Genomic DNA, 26896 nt, shown 5'->3' on the forward strand with positions numbered 1-26896 from the left:
ACTCACCCTTTTCAATCTGGCAGCGGCTTCTCCAGAGCGGATTGCAGCCAGCAAGCTCTGGTGGATCTGTTCTGGGTCAGAGCGCTGGACTGGCATTGAGGTTTGTCTCACAATGACAGGGCGTGAGTGGCCAGCTGAAGCACCTGACTGTGCCTGAATCTGTTGCTCATTATTGCTCACATTGCTGCTTTTCTAGAAACAGAGGAAGTGAGAAGGACAAGAACAAACAAACAAACAAACAAACATCCTTTAATGTTCATTAGCTAATTAGCAGCAAGGAAAAAACTAAGTCAACTCACATGAAGTCACATATCAAACTGTGCCACTGTAATATTTGCTTTGTTCAAGCTCTCAGGTATTAGCCACATTTCTACTATAGCTCTGGGAACAGATCTTCAATTTAGCAGCAACAAAAAAGATATAAGCCAAAAGGAACTTACGAAACTTATTAAAATGATGAAGTAATTCCTTCAAGATGAGCATATGATACCACAAAGTGATATGATATGGAAAAAACATTCCAAAAGGAAACATAAATATAAAAATAATAAATCAAGCACTCAAAAAACCCATGATTTTATAACTTGAAATTATATCTCAAGTAAATAGGAAAATATTCAAGCATTACAACTGGTTGAGATCCATTGGTTTTGTTTTTTGTTTGTTTGTTTGTTTTTGTTGTTGTTGCTGTTGTTTTCCTGATGACTTGACAGGCTTTTACTCCAAAATGTCACCACCTAAATTTAGGTCCCTTGACACCACACTGTAGCATAATTAAGCACTGCTTGAAAATTGAAATTTCTAACAAGGATCAGTTATAAAGTATTTCCAGATAAGTGCCATAATCACCACAACATTTATTTTACTAATGCATTTGTATGAAAAATCTAAATTTGACATAAAACATCCCAGAAGAAGCCACTCTGGAAAGTTTGTCAACGTGTTTTGAACCGCAAGCAGAGAGGAAGAAAAGCATTACTGTATTTTGAATCTACCAAACAAAGATTAGCCTCTAACTTCCATACCTGAAGAAAATGGTCATTATAAAAACAGAGTTTCGAATAGTACTGCTTCTTGTCAGAATACTGCAGAACTGTACAGAATATGCAAGACAGCCAGCATCTACACATCACAGATTTATGGATGTGTCAAGCTCCCAGAACAGCTCGAAATGGCTCTCTGAATTATGGTATATTTCCATCTACACATTTGCAACATTAATACCTTAGTGGATTTTTATGACTTTTTTTTTTTTATTTTTTAAAGTTTCTCTCACTCAGTTCTCTCACCTGGTTCAAGTGTTTCTGCCATGATCACTTGAACCAAAACTCATCACATTACTCAAAATTAAAGAAACCAATGTACCAAACCATAAAAAACACAAACCCTCTGAACATGAAAACAGGTATATACAGTATAAGTAAATGATTGTTTAATTCACTGCTCTTCCAAGTTTTAGATGCTAGTTATGGCAAGAAGTAATTATTTCTAGTACTCAAAATGAGACTGTTTTCATCTTAGCTAGCATTCCCTTTTTTCTAGTATTTCATTATAATGCTGTGCTACTCCCAGACACCAGAGGTTGTTCACACTGTATCAGTACAGCACTTTCTGATAAGCAAGCAGTTCAGAGATAAGCCAAAGTCTCTGCTCTGCTGAAGATGACATTACAGTGGATCACTGATAAATATATATATATTACTAATAAAGTTTACCTTATCCATTAGACTATTCTGTGGCCCTCCCGTGATGCTGTGTAAGGAAGCGTTTTTCACTTGAGGCATGGAGGCAGCTGAGGAGAATTCAGCTGTAGAAGAGGCAGATGAGAGTTCAACAGGAAATTCTTCTCTTGGTGCCAGGCTAGAGGTTGTACGCGTTTTATTGAATGACTGTGATCTTTTGACTGCTGAGGAGACAGCAAGTGCAAAAGGGGATGGCCTCGAACTGGAGTATGGCTTTGGAACTGCAAAAGTTCTTAGAGTTTTTAGGTTCAATGGTGCTGGCTGACAGGAGGGAAAACTGGGTGGTTTATTGTTTTTAACAGGAGAAGTGGAGGATTCAATTTTTTTCCCATCGTCATCTTTTTCTTCATCTGCTGGAGAAGAGGAGCTACTTGTTGTATGTAATGAAGAAGTTTCATCAGGTGATGAGATATTTTTTTTCATCTCTGTATTTTTAACTTCATTTTGAATGGAATTAGGAGCACAAATGGTACTTCTGGCAATTGCAGATGACACATAATGACCTGAAACTCTGCGCTGCATCTGCAGATAAAAAGAACTAGGCTTAGTTGTAGGACTTAGTGCATTTGACTTCTCCTGAGTCTCAGAAGAAGCATTTGAATTACTTAAGCTTAGCATTAGTGGAACATGCTGTTTAGAAGACACTGTTTCTATTTGATTGACCTCAGTGGTAACCCTAGCTCCAGATGGCACCCCATGTTCAGAAATGCTGTTCACTCTGTGCAGCAGATCATTTTTTGCAGCAGGTATATTTTGCAGACCAGTCTGTAAGTGACCTGTACTTTTTGGAAGATGAGGAATTTCAGTTTGCATGATGAATTCTTTGGCGTCTTCATACTTCAGAGAGTTTTTGGAAGCAGCTACCTCTTGATCCTTACAATCTCTAGCTTCTGATTCCCAGCTCTTCATTGTTTCCAAGGATTTTGGAGGAGGCACAATTTTGTAAGTAGTCATTCCAATTTTTGGTATGTAATCTCTTGTAATTTCATTAGCAGGCTTAGGTTTAGGTTTCATGTCTTGTCTATAAAGAGGGTAACTCCTTATAGGAGACCCATCTGGAGTTTTTGTAATTGTTTCTGGAGAAGTAACATTACTGCCATTTGTACAAATATGAATTTCATCTTTCATGGGTATCGTTTTTTCATATGAAACTTCTTGTCTCTGAAGATTTTCTTCTGTTGAAGTTTCTTCATTCTTACATATTCCTTGCATCACCCGAAGACCAGGGTTGTTTGTGTCTGTATTGTGTTGAAGGACCATTCCTTTGAGTGTGGATGATTCAGAGTCTTGGGGGACAAACATTTCTTTCTGCACAGTCCTTTCCAAATTGCTAACCAATGGACCTGTCTGAATTGCAACATCCTGAGTTTTTACGGTGTCCAGGTTGGTTTGACTTGCTTTCTGATCTTGCTTTCCTGGAATCAGTTGAGTGTAATTCCTATGACTTATGGCAATGTCATTTTTAGACACTTGGCAGTTTGATAGTCTGTCAACTTCAAGCTTGCTTTCTCTAAAATCTACTGCTTTAATTTCTGCTGTTTGCTCTTCTCCCCCTTCTTCATTTGTTGTAAGGAGTGTTCTATCACTGTGATCTTTAAAAGAAAGATTCCAGCAATTAATGCAAAGGCCAAGGTTTAACCTTCCTACTTATATCACTAAGTTTCAAACATCCAACAAATTTAACTACAAGGACTAGCTCCTCACTACTATTATTATTTTCCTTAATACTTACTTATAAAAACTATAGTTATATTTGCCTAATATTGCTGAATAATTCTCTTCTTACTCGGATACTCTTCCTTTATTATCAGCCTTCTGGTGTCATGCATGAATTACTACAAAAACCTGCTATTGGATCATTTTAAAAAGTGCCAATAAATTTCAGTTGATTATAATAGGAACCAGTAAGGTGAACTCAAAGTCTATTCAGTATTAAGTTAGATGCAATTTTTAGTTAGTTCCATCTTTGTGGCTTCCGTTACATGATTTTAATATCAAAAGTGTTTTGTTAACTTTACAACAACAACAAATGTGCTACCAGTTCTTATCACCTCATCTCAGATACACCAGAGATAGAGGAAGTATAAAGAAAATAATTTTATTATCACAATTCTTTAACTGTCTTAAAAGGAATAGAGTTTTCTTCAATAAAACAAGTGGGAACTACTCACCATAATTTTTATTTTGTTCCAAAATTCTAAGCTTCCTGTCTATCTCAAATGCATCTTGGTCACTGCTTATCTGAGTCTGTAGTTCTCTGCAAAGCATAACAGTACATTAAATATGTTGGTATCATTCATTTCAGTAAACAGAAAAGATGCAAGAGAACTGGCAATGTTCTCCAAACACAGATGGAGAAATCATTCTGCCAAACACTGGAGTACTAAACAGAATTATTATTTTTTTTTTAGGCGAGAGGAAATGCCGCTATGATATTTTACCAAAATGACATCAGCTCTTCACTCTGCCATGTATGCATAACATGATCAGTTTTCCTTTTCCTTGTTGTTTATTCGTTCACTCTGAACAAGCCCCATTCTAGTTAAAACTCAAGTTACAGTGAATCACTAAGGCAATGGCTTATCATTCCTTAACAACATTTTTAGTGTGAAGTCTTATGACATCCTCCAACATTTACAACATATTTGATTTTTGTCTCCAGCATAATCTGCAGGGAGCTGCATGAGACACCAATTGCATATGAACTGTGCAGTACAGACTTTTTGAAATACTAATGAAAGATGCTCTGTCCCTTTCAAGAAATATGCATAAAATATCTTACTTGCATACTAAACATTTTGCAAATGCATGCAATGTTTGTTCTATGATCAGAGGGGACAAAAGAACTGTGTAAGTGCTCAAAAAACTCTCTTCTGTTTTCAGGAAATAATGAGTATTTGACTTCAAAAGTTAAGTGAAAAATGCCAGCACATTTAAAATTTCTCATTAAAAAAAAAAGTATCAGAACTTCAAACTTTTATCTCTGTGATACTTTTATTTTCTGTAGTAACCAATACTTCATCATGAAGATTCTAATTCATTTGCCACATCAAATGTATCATTAGGAATCACTGTCATTAAATGAAGCATCTGCTTTGAATCATTTCAAAAAATGAATTATCCATCCTCATGTTGCCTGTACAGTCCAAAACGTACTGTAAACGTCCAACAACAGCTAAACAGAAGCTTTCAAAATATGCTGGTAGAATGTTAAAGCTCAGTCCTGCCCTCTGTATTCTTGCCTATCTTCATTTCCTTGAACAGAGCTAAGGGACTGAATGACAACCATTTGCAACGGGCTGAACTGTTTAAAAACAAACCAAAAAGGAAAAAGGAAAAGAAAGTCACAAAATGTCAGAATATCAAAGTCACCCGACCTATCTTAAAACATCTGAATTACCAGATTTTCATAAACAAATGTCAGAGAAACATTAGCTCTCATTCCCATCCCTGTGATATTTCCAGAAGGAAAGGATTTCTGAACTTTGAAACTATGGTGCAGTGCATACTAGATGATACTTAACAGTATTACAGGCCACAAAAGGCTATTACAAGTCAGGGGAGAGGAGTGAGAAAATATCCCCATGACATCTGTCCAAACTGGCACAGTAACACAGCTCAGATAATTTGCAAATAAGAGAGAACTTAAAATGACGCTTGGCTGAGGAGCCACCTCATAGTTCCTCACTGAGCAGACACAGCCAAACAACTGGCACAGCACTCAGGACAGAATACCACAGAATTTGCGAAGACCAACTTTGCTCTGCATTGACAGAAAGACCCTTGACATTCAATTCAAAGCTTTCTATATTATCTTCAAAGTTTCTAGCTACTATAGCATTCACACATTTTGGTTTCAGTATAATAATTGAAATAATTCTTGCAATTTAAATCGGGAACAGTAGCCAGTTCAGCTGCCCCAGGAAACACATAAATAGTAAATTACACTAACACAATGGGACTTCTTAGGACAATCAACACTGATTTGAACCAGGCACTAAATCATGTTGGGAACCTGCAAAGTAGAAAAGAGGTTTAATAAAAATGCTACAAGGCAAAGTTACAGCATCACCAAAAGAAAAAAGGAGTGGTTAAGGAAACTAATGAATCCTTATTTTTCCTGAGAGCAGATGAATCCAGACAAGAGGCTAACAGATGAAAAAATAAATAAATAAACAAATACATAGAGCAAGATAACAGATGAGCAATAGATCACCATAGCAAATATACCTGTTTTCCACCAACTATATGAATGAACTTTTAAATGATAATTAATCCACGTCATTCTACTCCACTCCATTCCCTTCCCCTCCACAGCAAAGTGCTCTAGTAATAATGCTAAATGTTTTAGAGATGGGTTCAGCTGTTCCAGAGTCAGGGTGTTTTAGTAGTAACGAGAAGACGGTCTAACCAGAATAGCCAGCAGAACATTTTGTGATTTATGTTGAAATGCTTCATGAATTACTGCGTCCAGATATGTGCTACAACGAAAGCTAAGCATACTGAGTTCATTCCTTTCTCACAATTCTCTATTCTACGCTCCACAATGAAACAGTACCCTGCATTTTATTTGCCTCCCCCATTCCTTCTCCAATGCTCCTTTCTTTGTCACAAAGCGTACTTACTTGCCATCTGTGCTCATATTTTCTTGTTTTTCTTCCTTGAAGCTTTGTGAGTTGTCTACAGAAACAGTGCCAGGAACAGGAACTGATGAAGCACGATCATTTCTTTCAGTTTCCAGTGGTACCTCTGTAGAGCTGAAGGCTGCAGTAGACTCTCCTGTCCTGAGAGCGGTATCTATACTTCCATTTTCTTCTCCCTCCTGCACACACATCTCTTCCTTTTCATCAATTTCTTCCAGGCTGTATTCTGAGGTCCTTGCACCTAAACTCACAAAGAACAGGGAGAAAAAAAAAAAAAAAAGGAAACACACCTTCAGTGTATAGATAAAAAAGGACTGTGAAGCCAGCTTAAGTAGTTTGATTTAGTAAAACGGGAGTTCTCTTAATATAGGGAAGATGGGGGAAAAAAAAAAGAGGAAAATAAAAAGAATCCGTTTCAACTTCATATTAGATCTTTTTCAAATATCTCTTTTTGATGAAGATATGATTATTGTCATGCCACTGTCCATCTGGTTCTGCATCTGTAACTACTGCATAATGTTTTCCTTTGTTTAATTCAAGAACTGAATTAGTATGGATAAAAATATATGTAACAAATATCATGAAGACAGGCAGTTTATTTCACACAGATTTCTAACAGCTTTCGTTAGCTCTCCAATGAGGTTTAAAATAAATGGTTCCTTTTTATCAGAGTAAGTACAGTAGAGAACTAAAAATCAACTTAGTCCAACTAAAAATCTGAACTTAGTCCATGTTTTGAACAAGCTTGTTCACCACTATCAAAATTTTCCCACAATCATCCCAAGGATATCAAAACACATTTAGATGAGTCTTGTGCACTGTCCTGTGCAAAACAAATAAATAAATAAAATTTAAAAAATACATGGAAAAGCATTAATTCACAAAAATAATGGAATTTTCAGCTAGACCATAATTTAAAAAGTTTAGTTACTGGTTTAGGACGCACAGGACAGTGCAACTGATGTTAGGCTAATAAATCTAGTATTTTTGATTTCCAGAGGGACTGTCTCCAGCTTTCCTTTCCTGCCAGGAATCTTCCTACACCAAGATGCTGATTCACATTTGTCAAGTATTAGTGGGCAGACCATACACTTAACCTCTCAGCTTTGCAACTCGCATTCTGCAAAACAAACAACATAACTACAATTTCATCTATATATGGCAATATGGTGACACGGAAAGCTACTGGAAATAACAAAGGCACATATAAGCAAAGCACTCTGATCTGAGCAGAGTATTCCTGTTAGCTTTGCATACATCAATACCTATTAGATAGAGGCCTAGCAGTGGGCTGAATCAGCAAGTTTCAAAGCGCAATCCTACTGCAAAAAAGGCTAAGATTGAAAACAAAATACTAGCTTGAAGCAAGCAATCCTGGAAATGGGCAGAACCCAAAGCATATTTCTTTAATAAAAAACATCTTAGATGAATTTTACTGTACAAAACATTATCCTTCAGCAGACCCAGTATTTCTACAGAAGTATCACTGAAGAAAGAAAATAAAAACAGAGAACTGTATGTGACTTGGAAAAAGTCTTCACTGAGAACAAAAACATTTCTTTTTCCAGCACAGTCGTTAGCTAGAGTTCAGCAGTGGCATCACTGATCTCATCCACAGTTGCAGAGCAACTACTGAAGTAAAAAATTTTACTATTTAATTCTAGTTAGTTTTTCATAGTGCTCTCTTGTAAAAATGCTTTGCAGCTGCAGAAACTAAGCACTGTCACCAATGTCATGGAGCTGAGTGCAGAGGTAATCTAGATCTCCAAGGAAAGAGGAGCAAGATTGCAAAATGGTGCAGGTGAATCTCCTTTCACATTACTTAAGCACATGTGTTGATATCAAAGGGATTTCTTCAGACTTCGCAACCAATAAGGGCCTTTTCCTTCCTTCCTCACCCACAACTATTTGAAATCTAATTGTGGAACCTATTGTGGAATCTTGACTTATACAATAAAGCACAGCCGGGATTTCTAACAAGACAAACAGAATAATTCTGGAGTTGCTATGACTTTATGCCTAATCAATGCAGTCATCTCTGTCATTCTTGCTCTGAAGAAGAATTATAAAGGTGAAGTTAGCACACTAAATTTCTATTCTTATACTGATGGGATGGGAACTTTGCTTGGCTGGGTAGGAGATCCTACCGATTTTCATCTTACATGAAAGTCCATCCCTTGCTGTGCTAGGATCACTTCCAAATCTAAACTACAAATGCATAATTCCAAACAACAACAAAAACCAATCCTACATACTTTTTTATGAAGTGCCCTTTGTACTGCATTGTCAGCAGAGTATCAGACTTGCTTAGTCTTGCTTAGTTTCATCTAGCAGTTTTAAGTCTGTAACTGTTACTAGCAGATCTGGGCTGCCAGTGCTGCAGCAGAATGAAGTGTTTATATACTGAATTCATTCGCGACATGTAACAGCCATCCTTCATTTACATCATGCAGATGAACAGTTTGGATTTTATGACTTGTTTCCAAATCTCTCTTTAGCATTTTATATGCAGCATATCACTAAGAATTACTTCTGGCAACACCGGATACACATTGCACTCTTATTGCCTATGTATTCTCTATGTATATATGTATATAACATAAACTGTACTTTTGTCTTCTGCAATTGATTCTCTATGAACATTAGTCACTGAGTTTTAAATAGTTCTAAAAGAACATTGTTAAAATCTACACAATGGCACTGTGAATACCTGATGACTGCATTACCAACTGCATCTATCCTTTAAGTCTGTAAGAATACAACAGATAACAGAATGACATTTCTCTCCGTGCCTTTTTACACTTGCAAATAACAGCCAGAAAGCCTGACTACATCATGTAAACCTGGCAGTGGTTTTGCTCAGCCATATACTCCTTGAAAAGTTTAAGAGAATCTGTAACCAAGAACATTATACCAAGAGATTTGTTTAATGGGAAATCATGTGAAAATCTTCAGCTTTTTTCTTTTTAAAAATTTAACCTTTTCCTTAGAAAAAAAAAGAAAAAAGAAAAAGCATTAATTAAGCTTTGGTAAGGGGAACAAAAAATATAACTGAGAACAAATTGTTCTTTATAATTCCAAATGTTCAAATTAATTCTCTTTAAATGTTTATTCTGTTAGATGTCTTCATACCAGTTTTGTCAAGGTGCAGTCTGCTTTCAAATGTTGCCTATTCTGAACTACACAGCATAGTTCCAATTAATGTGCACAGCGCTGGTAGCCATGCAATACTAAGACACCAAATAACCCTTACTGAACACTCATAATGGCTCTTTATAGGGCAGAAGGTAACTCTACTTTCATAACTTAAATTTCCTTACTTGCTAAAGGAGAAACATGCAAAGCATTCTCTGCTTTGAGAATGTTAGTCATAGCTGATCAAAAACTCAATGCTTCTGGACCCCTGACACTTCAAGTAATATTAACAAGAACAGAGGAAACTACTGGGTTAATGTAATGCTAAAATTACATCCAATTTAACAATTGAAGAGATACTGACTATTCTATCTTATCTATATTAAAAAGTGCCCAAATTTGATAAATAATTTTCAGACTAGGATTAACTCAAAAGTTGCAAGATTAATTTGGCTGCAGGTAAATACTGGTTCTCACAGCATGTACTAAAAGGACCCTTTATAAAGAGGCCTGTAGACAGTTTCAGAGATGCCACCAGAGAGCAGTAGTATCCCATGAGGGAAAAAAAAAAAAAAAAAAAAAGAAATGAGACAATGCAATGTAACCATCTCTACATTAAAGAAAATGCACTGCACTAAGTCTTCGGCAGAGGATAGTATAAGAATACAAGACACCACAAACAGAACTAGAGAATGAAAAATGTTAGTAACTGTGGAAGTGAATCTCAAGCCTCACACAGACTGTTCTAAACCCAATAAGGATGATTATTTTTTTTCCATTTCTTTCTATATTACACAATAAATATTTAATCACAAGAAATCAAATACCGCAAACACAGGTTACTAAGTCTACGGAAAAGTGATCAAGCTATTGCTAAGAAGCTCAAGACTGCTTATTTGTGCAGCACTTAAGATATTATACTTGTGGAAAATTAAGAAATTCTACTTATCTTAAAACAGAAACAAGCTCAAGAAAACAACAAAAAAGCTTAATATTAAATGATAACCTTGCTCTTCATGTTAGATCTATCCCATGTAGATGAATAAGGTTTTGAACACAGAAAACTAAGTACTAATAAATGTTAAGAATGATTCACTAAGTTATAATTCACCACCTTTCTTCTGCTACAACTAAAAAAACAATATTCAACAATTTTCAAATTCAGATGCACAACAGAAGCTAATACTTTCTATTTATCAAGTACACACTTTATTCTTCAAAGTGTTTGCTTGCTATTGTTTCTATTAAATGTCACAAATGGAGACCAAATTTACTGATGACTGATCTTTCTACTTTTTTTTTTTTCCCCTTCACCAGAGACCTAAGGAAGCAGATGACATTTTTTTTGTTCTTCTTTTGGTGCATTTATGTTTTGTTTTGTTTTTTTCCTTAACCACTCCAACCACCATTTTGACTGACAATTCCAATGAACTAACTGGAAAGATATCATACTTGAGTGCCTATCAACTAAAACAGAACCTCATACACTACTCATGTAGTTCCAAATGCTTAGTGTTCATGTATTTCATCCTTAGTGAAATATACAGAAGACTAATTTTTCCAGATTGCACTGGCACTGATTATTCTAAATGCTTTACAAAATTGTAAAGGATCTAGAGATCTTCTACCTTGTATCTGAACTGTACTTCCCAATAGCAGTACTTAGTAGTACAAACAAGAAAACCAAGACCTTACAATAAAGTACTGTTCAGCAGCTAAGGAACTGTATTTTGAATAGCTATACTTATCATATTTTTCCACAGTACCCAACAAATGAAATAATTTATAAAGAACTATGTATACATACAGTTGATAGTTACATTTATAACTTATGCTTTCAAAGGCTGTTCAGATGCAAACCAAAAAACAAGCACAAATTTTCTCCTACCCCTAAGATTGTGCATGTTAAGGGCAGCACAACAGGATTCTGGAAACAAGACTGTGTTTTAGCTTTTGAATGTTTTGTTATGGGATATACAAAAGTCACCAAGATTCTAGCTTGTTCCTGCCTTGTCTTGTGGATAAAGAGGGGATGCTTAGTTTCTTAAATGTGAAGCATAGAAATCAATACAAAATTTACTGTATATCTTTGTTATAGAAAATCCTATTCATCTTTCAACTGAAAAGTTAATTGATTTGAAGCACTGAAGTTAGCATGTACTTATCTACATGTCTGTAATTTATTATTATGACTTACAACGGTTTATTATGACATACATTTAACTGATACATTTGGAAAAAAGCCAACCTGTTTCAGACTGCATTTCACCAGCTCTTCCTTCCACTTCAGTAAGGACTGATTCTGTTGACTCTGTTACTGAAGAAGTAAAATACAACACGTCAGGTAACAAGTATCGTCTCTCCATTTCTATGTTCAACTAATATCTTACAGACTGCTGAGTACTTCAAGAAATGCACCTTCTCTAAAGTAACCAGTGCTTGTTATCATATTTCCCAGGTTTTTTAATATTAAACCTTAGGTATTTTTGAACCTCAGAGAGTTGACTTTTTGATCAAATGAAAGAATTATGAAAGTCAAGAACAAAATTTTTCCTTCTTGGCCCATTTCCTATTAATTAGGCCCCTCTATTAATCCCTCTCTGATGCAGAGAAGCAAATCTTCTCTCCTCATATGTATAACACAAAAACAATTGCTATAGTTAAGTTAACAATAACTAATTGGGTGAGTGTGCATATTTGATATTAATCTGTATGCCCTAAAACTTGTGTTTTTCACACTACATCAGTCAATCTCATAAAGTAGCATTACTATTTCCCTAAAATCCAAAGATCTTTAACACTCATATTTTTACTTAAAGTTCTTATCTTATTGGGCAGTATTTCTTTAATGTTTAGCCAAATTGCCATGCCTTCTGTTGCCTCCTAATTAAAGAGTATAAAAAGATTACCAGTCTCATTACTGCTTTCACTTTGATCTTCTGGTGTTCTGGAGGGTGGTGAGGGTGCTTTGCGCTTCATCCTCCGTAGAGAGTTCACAGAAGCTGTGTCACTGAGCGGCAGAGAACCTTTTCTTACTAATCCCGAAGGGGCCTATGAAGGTAGACATGGTGGAAAATGATTATTAGTAATGAAAGACAGAAAAATAGCTCGTCATTATTCTCCGGAAGTATTTTTAATATATATTTGGACAAGAGAGAGTGTCCACCTATTACCAAACATATGATGGTTTCTCGCTTTTTTACTTCAATTTAAAAATAAAATAATGAACTAAAACAGTACTTTCTAGAGAAACTGAATATATACATAGAGATGCAAGACAGCAGAAAAACAGTCAGTTATTATGTATAACATAAAAGATAATTTTTTCCCTTTATAACCTACTAAGGCCATTGTACAAAACTCAAACAAACCTCATAAGTAGGTGAAGCAATTATGAAAGAACGCTTCCTTCAGCTAGACACAACAAAAATTGCAGTGTTTCCTTCCCTGTTCCTTCAACAGCATACTTAATTAGACTAGACATGTAACTAATAGCACTTTGTTACTCTACTTAAAATACTTGAACTTTTGTAGAAATTTCTCTAATGCTATCTTTCAGAAGTTATATTGGAAAGCACAACTGTCTTATCTATTTATGTTACATTGCAGTAAATCACAATAAAAATAATTATACTAACCACCAATGTTCAACTGTAATAATCCCCTCATATTATCATAGCAGAAGACGGAGTTCTTAATTTACAAATAATCAAAAGCATTAAAAAAGAAATCAACAAAGATTACTTATGGGGTACCTATTGAGGCTTCTGTTTGTATGCTCCAACAGTCCAACTGATCTTTAAATTGTTATCTAAATACACTTCAATTCCAAAAGACAGCAGCTGTAAATCTGCCTGCCACTTTTAACTGCAGTTTGCCTCATGCTGAAGAAAACTTCACTTTTATTTAGTTTCTCATTCACCATTCCCAAACAGTTCTACAGGAGATTAAATTAATAGTATTCAGCATCTGAATTTTTGCAGGATGGAATGTCAAATTTAATATTACTTCCACAAACAAGGTTTTATTATTATTAAACCATCTCCTGTCTTGCCATTGGGTTGGTTCTGTTTCTTTCCTTGTGGTATCTACTCTCCAGGTTGCAGCCCCTCTGCTCCGTTCAGAGGTCTGCACCCTCAGCTGCTTTGCACAGCCTCCCTTCAGCTGCTGACTCAGCTGGCATGGAGCTCTATGCTCATTCACTCAGTAAAACAGATGTCACCAGCGTTCCACCTGCATAAGAAAGGGTGTAAGTGTAGGGGGGAGAATAATGTTCTCAGCATAAGAGCACAAATGCTCCTAAAAGATTTTTATAAGCCTCTCTACTGCCCTTTGCATTCAAAGAAATAAACGGTTTGCAAAGAGATTTCGATAAAGTACTAAATGTTCCAGTTACGGTTCAAGTGCCGAACAGATTTTCTAAGGAATTATTCAACATATGAATATTAAAAGCTTTTAAACCCTAACAAAAACTGTAATGTGAAAACAGTACTTTAAACAGATGGAAAAAAATAATGGTATTGAGATATATTTGACAAAGTTTTAGAATGTACATCTGGGCGTTCATTTGTCATACCAGCTAAAGCCAGTGCTTTATCAGCTGAACTTTAACTGAAGTTTAGGTTAGCATCCCTGAAGTAATTAAAGGAGAAACAGGAGTGAACACTTTCGTCTTAACTTCCACAACACGAAGAACATTTCTACTTTTCACACTGTACACCTTCCTCATTCTGGAGAAAACAAGCGTGGATATGAAAAGTTCTAGCCTCAAATGTATGTAGAGGCATTTGGCACCAAATCCCACACCAGCTTAAGCCAACACTTACAGAGACCATTGTTTCCCGTGTTCCAGCCTCTCTAGGCTATGGCAGACATGGTGCTGACCCTTTCTAACATTTTAAAAAAAGCAAAAGAAAGCCAAATAAAATAGTTTGCAGCTGTGATAGAAGAAAAACGTTAAGTACAGGGGAAAAAATAGAGTGGAGCATTTTCAGTGTGTTTAAAAGCATACCATGCAAAAACTATCACTATGTATGTATTTTCGTATTACCAGCACCCCTTTTGTTCCAAGGTTAAGCATGTTTAGAAGAGGCCATACAGGGGAACAATATGTCAGAATATATTAGGAAAAATACAGTAGACAGTGTTCTGCACAAAAACCCAACGTTACTCATCGCTTGCATGATTTGTCTGAATCATACACCTTTTCCCTAGCTCTAAAACTCGCTAGTACAAGAGGTAGATAAAACAAAAGGGGGACAAAGTCAGGTATTTATATGGAAGACATAGGTGATGCAGTATCCACATCAATTCCAAATCATTTCAAAATGGTATCAGATGGTCTTCAAGCAAACTTAAGCAAAAGATAACAGGGCAGCTCAGAGCATTGCCATCCCACAGTGAGCACTGGCTCTACTGAAGTACTTGCCGTGTCCTTGTTTTACTGAGCTTCTGATCTAACTTCTGAAGTATGGAACTCATCCTCCTTAGCAATCTTCCAAGTTGTTCCATGACAGTGACTAATAAACCTCTTCAGGAACACTTTATGCTTTAGTTGCTTTCTAACCCCTTTATTTTACTCCACCAACTCCTCCTTTCCTTTCTTTTCTAACAGGGAGACTGGAGATTTCAATTTCTTTGGGATTTACAGTTGAGTAAATAAAAGCTAGCTGTATTTCTACAGTTGTGATGTTCTATCCATCATTTCAAACCGTACATGTTTTGACTAAAAACATTCATCCCTATCCAAGCATAGCTTATGTATACTTCTTTACAGTAACTGGAAACAGTGTAAGATGACAAATACTCATGAAAAAGAAATACAAATATATCACTATTTACTTTCTATAAATAAAGCATTTGGAGGAAAAATAGCAACTTAAAAGAAATGCTTTTCTATTAAAAAATAGCTATTACTAGAATACTGAGTCCACTTTTATGAAAACAGAAGATAGACAGACTGCATATATGTTTAAACTAGCTAGCTCTAAACATATTTCTGGCAAGAGCCACCTTGCCCAAAATTAGAACCAGTATATAAGGGAGAGGTATTCCATTTTGATTTAACATTGGAATTACTGGACAAAAATACATATTTAAGCTGTACTAGTCATCTTCTGCAACTTGCAAAGAATGAACAACTCATGCTACCCTAAATTGTAGAATCTACAGCCTTACAGCCATCATACTAATTTCTCACCTAAAAGTAAGAAAACATCTTCAAAAACTACTTTGGTAAACATTCTGAAACTGAGGCGGGAAAAAAAAAATCTTATTTTCATGTCAGAGTGCAACTGTTCACGTAAAGAGAAAGCAGTTTCTTTTTTTAAGAGAAGCAAAGAAGGTGAAGGAAGTAAACATTAAAACCCTTTTTTTTTTTTTTTTATCATGAGAAATTGGACTACAATACACTGTGAATATGCAGAAAGACAACAGTGAGAACACCATTCCCTTAAAGTTGGCTCGTTTCACCGCTGTCTAATGCTACTACTTCGGCATGTTGCTATCAAGACCAGGCAAACAGTTTATCAAGATAAAACTGATATTTCAATCTGCCTTCTTGGATGTGACCCATTGTTCCACAGCTGCTATGAGGGCATTTCTGCTAGGAAAATGTTGCCCGTGCAGTCCATTCTTCTTTGGCATAAACAGAAGGAAGTCAGAAAGCACTAAATCTGGACTATGTGGCAGGTACAGTAGGACAGTCCAGCCAAGACTGACAATATGTTCCATGGTCTTCAAACTGGTACGAGGCCTGTTATTGTTTTGCAAGAGAAAGGTTGTTGTCTTCTCTGGCCTGACTATGGAAGTTCAAGCCTTCAGCTTAGTTAGCATCATGATGCAGAGGTCAGAGTTGAGAGTTTGTCTGAGATGCAGGAAATCTGGAAGAATCACACCTTACCAATCCCAAAGCACATCACCTTACCCACTGAGGGCTGCATCTTGAACTTTTTATTCAACAGGAAATTCACACATTGCCAATTTGTGGACTGCTGTTTTGACTCTGGCTCATATTGGTGTTACCACATCTCAGCAAAGGTTAACAATGCAATCCAGGGAACTATCACATTCAGCCTCATATTGGTTCAGTAGGTCCTGACAGACTTGCAGATGGTATTCTTTCTCTTCCGCCAGGAGCATCTGTGGGACCCACCTGGTGCAATCTTTGCAATATTCCAGCATTGTCGTTGTTGTTTCCAATTGCACTGAAGTTGATATTCAGTTCCATAAACAGTTCCCTGGTCACAGTCCACCAATTTTCATTGATGAGCATATCAAGATGCTCTTCATTTCATGGTGTGACAGCTGCGCATGGCTGCCAAAACATGGGTTGCCTTTATCATCACAATTCCCACCGCTGAAATGTACCACCCATCACCTCACTGTGCTCACATCCACTGTCTGGTCTACATAAATGTACAGCAAGAGATAATGACTGCCAATGGGTGCAATTTTTTCCCCTCATGGAGGAATTATATGACACACCTTTGCTTCATATGCACTTCCATATCAGATGCTATTCTGCCAAACTGCCCCTCTGCTGCCATTTGTTGCGTAGCCACAAAACATTATGGAATAGCAACAGAAAGATTCAATTTCTACTGCCATAACACCAACACCCACCTCTGAGGTTGCTGATCAACATAATAAAATAGGAAGCACTACTTTAGGAGCAGCTCTTATAGATAGCAAAAAGAAATCTTACATGAATTAATAAAATTCAAACTACAGCAAATCTTCACATACATGTAGGTCCCAAGCTTTGCAATACACAATAAAAACAGTGTAATAACAAATCAGAATTAAAAAGGAGTCATTTCAAAGGAATCTTTTTCATGAGTTATTCAATTTCTGTCAAATCACTTTAGATTAATAAAAAATGTCAGTATGAAATAATAAATCCAAGTTACTTCATGGAGTGACAGATTCAAAACCAACAGAATTTTTTTTTCCCCCGAAGTTCCTTTTATTAGAATACAAAAAGAAACAGTTGTCTCTTAATGTTAAAACTTTTCAGCAAGATAGAATACGCAAATTCAGAATGTATGTTAAACAGTGCTCTCTTGTGGTCCTGTGCAACAGTAAACAATCAAATCAACATATAAACAAAGTCACAGCTTGAAATTTCTTTCTTTTCCTTCCAAGTGTAATAAACAATAAATCCCTCAGACTTGCATTTCATTTAGTTCTATAATTTATCTTTCTAGCATGCAGATAAACTCATTTACTGAAGACCATCTTTAGATTCTGGTTTTAAAGAAAAAAAAAGAAACAAGAAAAAAAAAGATTATTCTCAATTTAAAATTATAATTTTAGTCTTGAGCTTTAACTGGAATTCCTAACTGGCAATAGAGGTAATATCTTGACATTGCATAACGTCTAATTTTTTCCCCAAATTCCATTGGCTGAATTTCTGCAGTGCAACGAGTATATGGGTAACTTAATATATATCCAGCACCTCATGGCTTCAATTAAATATATTCCCATTTCACTAAAATAAAACTTCAACTTGCTGGAAGCACAAGATTCTTCAGAGTCCTTCCCAAGATTTTCACCTTTTTCAACCTTTTTCAAGTAGCATAATGAACAAACTACTCTTTATCATATATAATTGAAACATTAAAAATGACAGGAAAAGAAATCAATTACAAAACATGCTAAAGTGAGACCACATTAAAAAAAAAAAAAAAAAGAGAGAGAATATCTGTGTAAACTTTATGTAAAAAAATATACATATATTATTCATCCAGAAGAGCAAGAAAGTCCTCAGAGCTTATGCAGCTGTGATATAAAAAGTTTATTTTGCTTTTTCAAAATAGATCAGCTACTTTGGATATATGGCAAGGAGACCAGAAGAAACACATCTTCCAATTTCTGTAGTTATTTTCAAACTAAAATTTTCAAAAGCAAACACTACAGCTTTATTTTTCACTAATTTCAAGCATTAACTTCAAGGCAGATATATAACAAGGTTATTGATGTTATCAGCTCTAAACTTCTTGTTTTAGAAGAAGTGAAAGAAACGCTACTAACCTGTTCGTTTCTGTCAAGGCTGTTAGATTTCACAGTACCAGCTTCTGTCCTGACTTCTGCAAGTTCCTGGGGGGCACTCTGAGAATTTGGTATAGGTGGTAGAGGAGCTCTCCGTTTCTTCGGCATTTCAGATGGCAGAGTGTTGGAATCATACTGCTTGCTAACACTGCTAGATCTCGTGGTAAATGTTGGCCTTGGCTTGCTCATTAATGGAGTTGCTGGGGCACTGGCAGTCTTGGGATTTGGGTGGGAAAAAAAAATATATATATATATGTTACTTAAACTTTCTGGAGAACATTCAACAGTACTGATGGATCACTATGAATATGTTTATAGCTTTGTATAAGCAGAACTTTTGTATCTTACTTGTTCTCTTTTTTTCTTGCTTCGTTGAAAAAAGCTGAAAAACCCTTTGTTTTCTTTCTCTTTTAAAACATCTGAGTTTTCAGACACATGATAGGAGTCTAAAATAGGAGACAAGAGTTCTAGATGTTATTTATTGCAGAGATTATTTTTCCTGCATTCTTACTTCTTCTCTGCCTGTCATAAACCTTCTGGTGTAATATACAAAGCTCACCACAAGTCACTTATACTAATAGTTTTACTAAAAGCTGCAAAATGAACGTTTCTTACCATCAGTGTTCTTATCCTTTCTCAGAGCTCAGAATAGATGAGTTTCAGCTGCTATTAATACCTCCAGAACTTACCCCATCCCATCCCACTTGTCAAATGCTACAGCTCATATGAAAAGGCTATGGGAGGGAAAAGAGCATCAGCTCTCCCCAGGTCACAGTTCCTAACAGCTTAAATACAGAGCGTGGTGTGAAGCAAGGCAGGACAGGTACAGGCCTCCACTTGGCATACACCACCGAAAGACCAGGTAGGTGCTGCGCATCTAACTGGAATGGCAGTCATAGTAAAGATAATCAAATCTTGCTTTATGTGCCCTTATTCACATCGACATTTTGTAAATATAGAGGTTGTCTTTCTGTAATTTTTACTAGATTTTATTTCCATAAGGAAATCCCACTGAACGCAAGTGCAGTAACAAACAGAAGGCAGTAGCAATACGCCACAGGGTAGGATGAATGCAAGCACGAGTATAAATTTTGAAGCAATCTAAGTAAAATCATACAGAAATACTTTATACATAGTTGGGTATATACACTTGTACTTTTTTTTTTTAATATGCATTTATGATAGGTCAGAGATGATTGCTGAAGTCACAGTTAAGCAGATATTATTACAGGAGAGAATGATAACGTCATGCAAGTTGTACAGTTTTACAGCCTATTTCAGTAAGGCCTACCTTTCAAGGATGGCAAGTTTAAGTCAACTGGTGATGTGGCTACAAGACAGACAAAAAAGAAAGACAGAAAATACCCAGTGGAATGAAGGATGCAGTTTTAAGTTACAAACACAGAAAACCAAGCTGAATCTTATGTTAGGAAAAATAACTGAAGAAAATAATGCATATATTTATCACTCAGTGCAACATAAAATTTAACAGCAAGTCTGAAGGCATACAATGCAGACTGCAATACAGACTGCATGGAGAGCAATGAATATAATGGAAATATAGTCTGAGTAAAACATGATTTAAATTGTCATATAAAGGCACACCTCACCATTTACTTTCATTAAAAAAGTGAAAAATTCAGAGCTTTTAAGTTGTATGCAAAATGGAAATGCTAAACTACTTGGTATTGAATGAGTGGTAGAATGTCTGAACTTCCTAGTGGGACACTGTCTTGTGGGAATTGTGTCCCCCCCTGCATTCTCTCCTAAGGATTTTTGGCTGTTACTTCATTCAAATGACACACAGTTTATGCCACAAAGGCAGCACTGCCAGTCTGTAGAAGAAAGTGGCAGTCAGATGACAAAGAAGATAATTCACTATGGGTGCACGCAGTTCAAACAACACATTTAAACAGTAGGTTTTGTTGGTATTTTTTGTTTTTGTTTTTTTCCCTGTGACAAAAAAAATATTCCGGTTTTCTCCATGGAAAAGGGGCCTAATTTCCAAATCTGACATTCTCCTGCAGTTCAAGATATCTGGTCTTTGGGAAGTATTTTTAATCATGGTAAAATAAAGATAGTCTTACAGCTATAGTGAAAACCAGAAATAGAATGGAAATAGAATATGTACACAAATATAGGCAAGTTAGTTAATACTGTTCCTGTTGGACCATAATTAAAAAGATAATTATTGTTCCTTCATGACCTACACAAGAAATTACCAAACAATACTCAAATTACACTGAAAAGCATTATCACAGTATTCTAATATTTCAAAATTATAGAACAAAGCTATGTTTCTATAATACTTCTGTTCTCAGCTTATTACAATCCTACACATTCTCTATAAGCTAAGGGAAATTCAGCATTACTGGTATGTTTTGAGAAAAGGCAGGGGAAAGAAAGGGATTTTTTTTTAAAGGATGCTTTGTACTTGGCCACCTATGCTCTTTTCTTGGGATAAGGTACACTTGTCCCAGTTTCAATTTTGTGGGATATCAATTAAGCACATACTGAATTGTGAGAGACTAATTTCTTCATGAGTTGCTTTCCTTCTTTTTTTTTTAAAAAAAAAACAAAAAAACAAAAAAACAAAAAAACCAAGCCAAACCCACTCACACCAAAGCAAATGTTATGGAAATATTATCTAATTATCTTTTCAATAATAACAAGTTATCAAAGATATCTTTTCTTACCTCGACTGATATCCATGGCATATAATTCTCTTAGTCCAAGATCATTAAGAGATTTTGTCACATCAAGTGCTTCTTGAGACTGATAATTCTTCAGTAAAACAGTGTTTGAAGGATCAAATTCACATTTACTACAGATAATTGGTATGAGTTCTTGAAGAGGTGAATATGGACTAACTCTTACTACCGTCTTCTGTGTCTTCTTGTAGTTTATCACTACTCTTACTGTTTGCTGAAGAGAAAAGAGTTCCAATAAATATCCTACACAAATTTTGAAACAACCAGCATTTTCATAACAGTCTTACAGTAATCACCAGAATTATTATTAGGCCAGATTCAATGTTATATATTCAGTAACAATACAAGAGAAACTAAGAAATCTTTTGTAATTCCTTTTTTACCCAATGAAAGGACACTTGAAATAGCCTGCTCCTTTAGCATCTGTCATTTGTCTGTCCAGCAGGGAACACACATGGACTAGGATGGCATACCATCACACTAGGTAGCTAGAGAAGACAGCAAATGAGCAACGAGAACCTGCACAATGTGTGTGCACAGAACCAAGTTAAAAGGGCAGCTGAAGAGGATCCCAACCTCATGTAAGTGCTTTAGATAGATTAAAACAAAAATAGAAAACCCACCAAAACCACCACCACCACCACCACGAACAACAAAAAATCACGGTATTCTTCTATAGTGACAGAGAAGGACAGACAGATTTAGGCAACTCCCAGAAAGTGCTTTAGCGCTTCTAAAAGCCCCTGATTTCTTGAGGGTATATTTAAAAAAAAAAAAAAAAAAAAAAAAAAGGCAACATTATTAGAAACATGTAACATGTTCCATGTAGCATGTAACAAAGGAAAATGAATGTGTATTCACAAGGTTGTATGGGTACTATATTTCTTTTATGTCCATAATCTTGTACACAACGTGGCAGATGTTACAAGTTTTTGATTTTCAATTTGCAGAAGGATGTATTCAGCCACACTCCATCTTCGAAAATGTTCAGATGCACACTAAGGCCACTAAGGCATAGGATCTCAAATAATATTGTGATGTTTCTTTCCTTTGGCAGCAAAGATGCTTGACAGAACAAATTAAGATATATTTTTACTTTAGGAGGTCATCAATAGTACATTGACAAGATTTTCACAGGGGTGCATAGTGAGAGGATGAGAAATAACAGGAAAATGTGAAACGAGGCTGATCTATCAGCTTAAGTTGTTGAATACAGTATACAATAGTAATTCTAGTTTCTCAGTACGCTATAATTTTAGTCCTCACCTCTGGTATCACTGGAGCAGGTTTCTTCTTATCCACTTGTTTTGGTTTCAGAATCACCTTTTCCACTTCAAGCATTCCCACTGGTGTATTAGGTTTGAATTTAATCTGGCTGTTTTCTGCTGATATCAACTCTATTGTGTAACTTGAGGGGTTTAAATGATACTGTGCACAGAGAAAGATCAGCAAGTCCATCATGGGCTTCCTGTCAAATGCAAATCAAACAGCTACAACAGATGATAATTAAGCAGGCTATTAAACAAAGTATGATGCTAAGCATTTATCCTTCCATGACTAAATAGTTACTGTCAGGCACTGATTTTAAATATCTTCAATTACAACAACAAAATTAAAAACAAAAATGATTTTTTTTTTAAAAAAATCACTAAAATGAAACAGGTTATATAGAAGTAGCAAGAGCTAGAGCAAAGGGGGGCATTTTTGCTTATCTAAAGTGATGCTTTCCTGACACCAGCATGGAGATGCGGATTAGCCACCTCATCTGACCATTAGTGGGAACTGCAGTAGTTGTGATGAATGCCCTTCTATTCAGTAAAATAATATTCTTCCACAGCTTAAAATTTTTATATCTACCCTGAGGTTACAAGAGACATGAATTTACAGAAATTCTCAGCACGAGCCATGCAGAAGAAGCAGGTAAGATGAAGTTTGAGGAAGTCACCTTTCAAGGATTTAGGGTTTGCAAAATAAGAGCCATGCAGATGAAGGTGAAGAAGCTAAATCACAGTACAGTAGTTGAATCTCATTTTCATTGATAAAATCTGTGAGATGCAACAGATGTCCTTTTCACAGCGAACCAAGTCCAGGCGCATTTTACATACATGATGGCTATCAGTATGCCCTTTGCTCTTAGTGAGCAGTGGGGAAAAAAAAAAAATCACAAAACATATTAAGATAGTCTGAACATTCCCAGTTGCTACTGGAATGAATTTATTGAAGTTGTACTTCAAACGGAAGTATAATAGAAAGATTAAATGCACTGAAGATAAGGAGAGTATGCCAACTTTGCACACTACTGCCAACTGAATACAGTTATAGAATTACCAGGTCACCGGAGCATGAGTCCTAATTTTTGGCATTGGATAATCACTTGTAAGGAGCATTTCATGTGGACATCCTCCACATTTCCCAGTTATAATTACAAACAGGGGAATATATCACCTACTTTGTCTCACAAAGATATTATGAAAATAATATAGAAGTTTGAAGCAATCAAACGATACATTGGAAAGAATGCTGAATTGTCTAAGTGAAAATTAATGCAAGACTTGGCTAGTATGTGTTTATCAAAAATCTTAAATTCTAGATGTAATCATAACAGATGGAAGTCTTCTGGTAGCATAACAGAATGTGGAAATAGATATCTGAACAGTCATCAAGCTAAGCAGAATCCTAGACGACAAAGATTATGAATATATTTATATATTAAGTATGAATTTTAACAGACTTTTTATACAATCCAGTTCTGAAAAAAGAATTAAGAATGACTGAAGCTTAAAAATCATTGCAGCATTATTTTTTCCCCTTTAATAAACCCTAGAATTTAACTCCTATTTTCATCTCTTCTTAAAGAACAATCCTGTGCCTCCCCGTAAGCAGACTGTCTTCTAAATTCTAGTGGCTCAGTTGGACTCCCTGGTGCACACACAACTCCTTCCAGTTACTTCTTTTTCAAGAGAAAGCTTCTGCCTAGTTAAGTGGTAGAAGAGATTCCTTGCCTCAGGAGAAAAAGGCAGGTAGCATAACAAAGCCAAAATACATGGAGAAATAATTCCCCATAAAGTGACAGAAAACAGCTATCAAATAGTCTGAAAAGATATAAAGAATGTAATTAACTCCCACGTCTTCATCTAGATGATGTATATCAGCCTAAAAGTACCATGAGAAATGCAGTGAAAACTAAATGAAAAACAAACAAACAATAATGACAAGAAACTGTTTTTTCATTTAATAAAAAGAAAGACTTTATTTCAGTTCTTCATTTATATATCACAGCCTGGTTCAATCACAAGGAAGAAGGACTATTCTGTTTCTCTTACTTGTAACCCTTAACAAAACAACTGCATCCATCTCACTCCCTTTCATTAGAGAAGATAAGGAGCTAGAAATGCACATTTCACTGGGGGTGGGCTGGTGTGGGAGGAGGCAGCCAGAGAAAGCGCCACAGAGAAGTCACCACTAGAAGTACTGTCTGCCTTCTGGTTAGCAGGCTATTCAAGAAGTTCACCTTTTCTCCCAGCAGGAGCAACATAGGAACGCTGAAGATGAGCAGGATAGGAATTCATAGGCAAAGGTCACAGAGAGCCCTTCAGTGCAAACACACCATGGTGAAGGGGGCAAGCCCTCACCTTAACCAGTCACAAATAGTGGCAGGCCAGTAAGCAAGAAACACAGCTGCCCATAAACAGACAAGTACATGCAAATTAGTACATAAGGGCAACGTTTCACTGTAAATTTGCTTTCCACTTCCAAAAACAACTTGTGTGACTAAAGGATGTCAGACTTTAAGTCTCCCCACTCTGCTGGAGGCCAAGATGCCAGCCACGAGCGCTTTACATTTCCTTAGAATGATACAAAAAGCAAATTTTCGTAATCACATTCTCCAAAACTCATAAAACTACTTTTTGTTAAACTCTTCCAAGAACGAAGGTACAGAAGTACATGTAATACAGTAAATTTAACAGCTTTCAAATGAGTAAAACTAAGAGGAGCCTAGCAGCAATTTTGGAGTATAATATCTGCTGGTGTTTATTCATCTCATTTCTGTAAAGTTATTATTTGCAATTACTTTAAACTCATTACATTACTTAGTTTTCTGGAAATCTCTCATCACAAGTGTTCTTGCACTTCTCCATTCCTTATTTGTTTTCCTCTGGTTATTCCCATATGACTATATGATAGCAAGAACTGGCTAATAGTTGTCCCATTTATGATGAGTTTCCATCTGGAATACATCAAACTATGTTATGTTTATAGCAAGTTGAGTTCAAAACCAGCCATTAAAGATATCACTTCAAATACTGGACCAAGCATTTCAAGAAAATATCCATCAAGTTTCCACATTCTGCCTTTTTTTTTTTTTAATTATGTATTGCTACCTAATCAAGTTTTAGAGGCAAGGTCTTCCCATCATGAGTATAATGAGAAACACCACCAAATAGACAAAACTCACTTAATAGCCACCATAAAGATTACCAGGTGGGCAGGAAGATGAACAAAAATAAAAATACATACGTACATAAAATAAACCTACACGCAGGCAATTAGGCTTCCTATAAACCTCTGATTACTTAAGTATGTAGCTCCCTGGCTAAAGTGCTCATTAATGCTACTCTCTAAAAAGAAAAAGGCATTTGTTTTGACAGAGAACTACAAAAAACACCAAACCCTCCAGAATGTGTTACTAACAAATGTAAGTACAATAGATTTTGGAAAGTAGGGCAACACCACAAAGCTTGCTATTCACCATACAGAGTAAACCACCAGTTCTCTAAGCAAACCCTAATGACTGAAAATACTCAAGAACGGATCAAATGGAAACTCAAAAGGCTGTAAAGAAACGAAGTTAGCCAAGCTAAGGTCTGAAATGTGTCTGAAATTAAAGCCATAAACATGCAGCCCAGGAAAATAATTCAATGCACAAATTCCAAATAAATCAACTGTAAGATAGTTTACTAGCACATACAATTGAAACTAATTATTTCAATTAGAAAAATCTTTCTCAAACTACATTTCTTCACTATGAGAATACAAGACAATCAAGTCACTAAGTAAGGAAATTTGTCAAATTATTTTTCTTCTTCTTTGGCTGCAAACAATTCTTGAATTCTGTGCTCTATTCAGAACTAATGAGAAGATTCAAAAAACGTCACACAGAAAAACATTTCAAAAACAAATCATGAAAAAAATTTGAAGCTTTGTTAATTCCTTTCTTTGAATCACATGCTTTCCCCCATCATCACTGCTCCTATCGTGACTTTTTAAAAAATAAATAAATAAATACTTGCTCAGAACACCGTGAGAAATCCTTCAATTCTGAATGGATGAACTGAATCATTATCACCAATGACTACAAAATACAGACTGGTGTCTAGGCTTACGTGAAGGAATCCACACAAGAAACCCTATGCCAGAAGTTTCAAAATGAATAACGAGCGATTATTACAGCCCTCCTTTCTGTTTTCAGTCTCTCAGTTTTTGCTTTAGTTGTCCTTAAACAACTCAAGGACCTGAACTACGCTCTCTTGAAATCTTTTCCTCTGAAACCGATTTAGATACTACAGATCCATTTTGATCAGCCACTGCGTACCACTCACAAAGGATATTTACC

The 26896-nt window shown here is 35.8% G+C and overlaps 1 protein-coding gene across 6 annotated transcripts in view; it reads right to left on the minus strand.

Annotated features, from left to right (window-relative positions):
- Window positions 1-26896, minus strand: part of COBLL1 (cordon-bleu WH2 repeat protein like 1) — a 74656-nt gene that overhangs the window by 3598 nt on the left and 44162 nt on the right. For 5 of the 6 annotated variants that reach the window (XM_048952317.1, XM_048952316.1, XM_048952320.1 and 2 more), the window contains 11 exons: window positions 22549-22750; window positions 21268-21496; window positions 19863-19901; window positions 18920-19017; window positions 18554-18787; window positions 12430-12571; window positions 11769-11837; window positions 6368-6626; window positions 3914-3999; window positions 1716-3334; window positions 7-192 (listed from right to left, as the gene is read on the minus strand). In XM_048952317.1, coding sequence (XP_048808274.1) covers window positions 7-192; window positions 1716-3334; window positions 3914-3999; window positions 6368-6626; window positions 11769-11837; window positions 12430-12571; window positions 18554-18787; window positions 18920-19017; window positions 19863-19901; window positions 21268-21496; window positions 22549-22750 — 3163 coding nt within the window. The remainder of the gene's footprint in view (window positions 1-6; window positions 193-1715; window positions 3335-3913; window positions 4000-6367; window positions 6627-11768; window positions 11838-12429; window positions 12572-18553; window positions 18788-18919; window positions 19018-19862; window positions 19902-21267; window positions 21497-22548; window positions 22751-26896) is intronic. The other variant, XM_048952318.1, reaches the window with a different exon arrangement.

The sequence above is a fragment of the Lagopus muta genome, chromosome 8 (assembly GCF_023343835.1).
Source record: "Lagopus muta isolate bLagMut1 chromosome 8, bLagMut1 primary, whole genome shotgun sequence".
Taxonomy (NCBI): domain Eukaryota; kingdom Metazoa; phylum Chordata; class Aves; order Galliformes; family Phasianidae; genus Lagopus; species Lagopus muta.